We start from the raw sequence: 2,836 nt of genomic DNA, 5'->3' as shown, positions 1-2,836 counted from the left end.
TAGAGAGTAACAAAGTATTATGGAAAGTAAGAATGCAAATTACAAATCTAGGCCTGTTATTGTCAGATAAAAATTATATAGAAATTTTAACAGAAATAACTTGATATTTAAGATTGTGAGTGAATATTGTGTGTATAGGTTTTATATCTAGAGAAAAGATGCAAAATAAAATATTTCTCAATTGTAAATAGCAGAAATTCTAAGTAGACATTTAGGAATAGTTTTCTGATTATAAGGATTAACATAAAACTGTCAGATGTTTTGCAAAGTCAATCAAACCAATATTTGCTAAGTGTCTACAGGGCACCTGTTAGATGTTAGGCATAGAAAAAGAAAGATTGTCTACCTTCAAGAAGCTAACATTCTATGTTTATGTATCTACATGTATATTAGTTCATTTTATATAAATTGATAAATTATTTGTTCATACAAATATAACTTCATTTTCCAAGCAGAGGTTATTATTTAATGGGATGAATTGGAAAGTGGAAAGGCAACAAGTATTTATTAAGTGCTACTCAGTTCCAGGCACTAGGGCTAAGCACTTTGATCTTCACAACATCCCTGGGATATAGGTGCTATTATTATCCCTATTTTGCAGTTGAAAAAAATGAAGGAGACAGAAATTAAAGGTTTTGCCTAAGGTCACACAGCTAGCAAATATCTGAGGCTAGATTTGAAATCAGGTTTATTCTGACTCCAAGCCTGGATCTCTGTCCACCATACCAACTAGCTGCCTCATCCTTTGTTCCTCAATCAATGCACGTCTTTACTCTGAAAATTAAAATGTTACAGAGCTACCTGGATGTGCTAAGAGGCTGTGACTTGCCCAGGTCACATGGTGTGTCAGAAACATGACTGGAGCCTCTATGCAGCTCGCGCCGACCATGGGAATCTCCCGGGACAACTGGCACAAGCGCCGCAAGACCGGGGACAAGCGCAAGCCCTACCACAGGAAGCGCAAGTATGAGCTGGGCCGGCCGCCCGCCAACACCAAGATCGGGCCTCGCCGCATCCACACCGTGCGAGTCCGAGGAGGCAACAAAAAGTACCGGGCGCTGAGGCTGGACGTGGGCAACTTCTCCTGGGGCTCCGAGTGCTGTACCCGAAAAACAAGGATCATTGATGTGGTCTACAATGCATCCAACAATGAGCTGGTCAGGACCAAGACGCTGGTGAAGAATTGCATTGTGCTCATTGATAGTACCCTATACTGCCAGTGGTATGAGTCCCACTATGCGCTGCCTTTGGGTCGGAAGAAGGGAGCGAAGCTGACTCCTGAGGAGGAAGAAATTCTAAATAAAAAGCGGTCAAAGAAGATCCAGAAGAAGTACGAGGAGCGGAAGAAGAATGCCAAGATCAGCTCTCTTCTGGAGGAACAGTTCCAGCAGGGCAAGCTCCTCGCCTGCATCGCATCCAGGCCAGGCCAGTGTGGCCGAGCAGATGGCTACGGGCTCGAAGGCAAAGAGCTTGAGTTCTACCTGAGAAAAATCACAGCCCGAAAGGGCAAATAAACCCTAACTTGGACATTCTCTAATGGAATAAATCCCCAGATCGTTAAAAAAAAAGAAAGAAACATGACTGGAAATCAAGCCATTCTGACTCTAAGGTCCACTATATCATTCTTCCACTCATACTAAATATGATCAATATAAATACAAGAGGAGGCACTGCTATCTAGGGTCATTAGGGAAGGCACCACACAGGAGGTAGTATTACTTGAGGTAAGCTTTGAAGGAATCTATATATACTAAAAGGCAGAGGTAAGGAGGGAGTGCATTCTAGGCATGGGGCCCAGCCTGTTCAGGGGTACGAATATAAGAGATGGACTGTCATTTGGTAGAAAGAACAAGAAAAGCTAGTTTGGGATAATTATGGAGTGCACAAATTGGAGTAATATGAAATAAGGCTGGAAAGGTATATTGCAGATAATCTGTGAAGGGCTTTTCATGGTAAAGGAGAGTTTGTATTTGATCTTAGAGGTAATAGGGAGTTACGGGAGTTAGTGAAGGGGGGAGTTACAATGTCAAATATGACTTGGAAATATCATTTCAGAAACTGTCTGGATTATGAATTATAGAGGGGAGAGACTTCGGTCAGGATGATGAAGGAGGAGGCTATTTCAACAATGGACTCAAAAGGTGAGTAGGAGGTTTCTCTCATTTGTTATAATTCTTCTGTGCAACATGACTAATGTGAAAATGTGTTTAATAGGAATGTATATGTAGAGCCCATAACAGATTCCATGCCATCTTGGGGAAGGAGGGGGAGAAAATTTAAAACTTATAGAAGTGAATGTTGAAAACTAAAAATAAATAAATTAATAATTTTTTTTTTAAAAAAAGGTGATGAGGGCCTGATCTAGGGTGGTGACTTTGTAAATGGAGAGAAAGCAACTAATGAAGCAATTTCTGAAGAGGGAGTAAAAATCTCTTTGTAGGGTTGAGAAGAAGGAGAATCAGATGATGAGTTTAAATCCCAGGTTGCAAACCTGGGTGACCAGAATATGGTGATGACCTGGACCGAAAAAAAGAAGTTATGAAGAATGGGCTGTGTGGGAAATTAACTAGCTGACATGTGGAACTACCCCATGACATTAGCTTTAGGGAAACATGGTCATGAGTACAGGTCATAGGAAACTCACAAATGCCCTCCTTCTGACTTATAGAGTGACATAGAATGGTGCTCCAAGGGGGAGGGGACAAAAAATTATAGGTTGTGCTTCTCAGTGAAAGCCACTATAGAGAATGGTAGAAAACTATAGACCCAGACTCTTTGTAGAAATTCATTATGATCATGATATATATGTACTCCATATAAAACAGTTTGCTGCTTT

At 40.8% G+C, this 2,836-nt stretch overlaps 1 protein-coding gene across 1 annotated transcript; it reads left to right on the top strand.

The window, feature by feature from the left end:
* The first annotated feature begins 876 nt into the window (after window positions 1-876).
* Window positions 877-1,514, top strand: LOC118838737 (40S ribosomal protein S8-like). Its single transcript, XM_036746102.1, has one exon. It carries the CDS (start codon window positions 888-890, stop codon window positions 1,512-1,514), a length of 627 nt encoding a protein of 208 aa, XP_036601997.1. The 5' UTR covers window positions 877-887.
* Window positions 1,515-2,836: the final 1,322 nt, after the last annotated feature.

Source organism: Trichosurus vulpecula, chromosome 2, assembly GCF_011100635.1.
Source record: "Trichosurus vulpecula isolate mTriVul1 chromosome 2, mTriVul1.pri, whole genome shotgun sequence".
Classification (NCBI taxonomy): domain Eukaryota; kingdom Metazoa; phylum Chordata; class Mammalia; order Diprotodontia; family Phalangeridae; genus Trichosurus; species Trichosurus vulpecula.
This window is presented reverse-complemented; position numbering and strand designations above follow the sequence as displayed.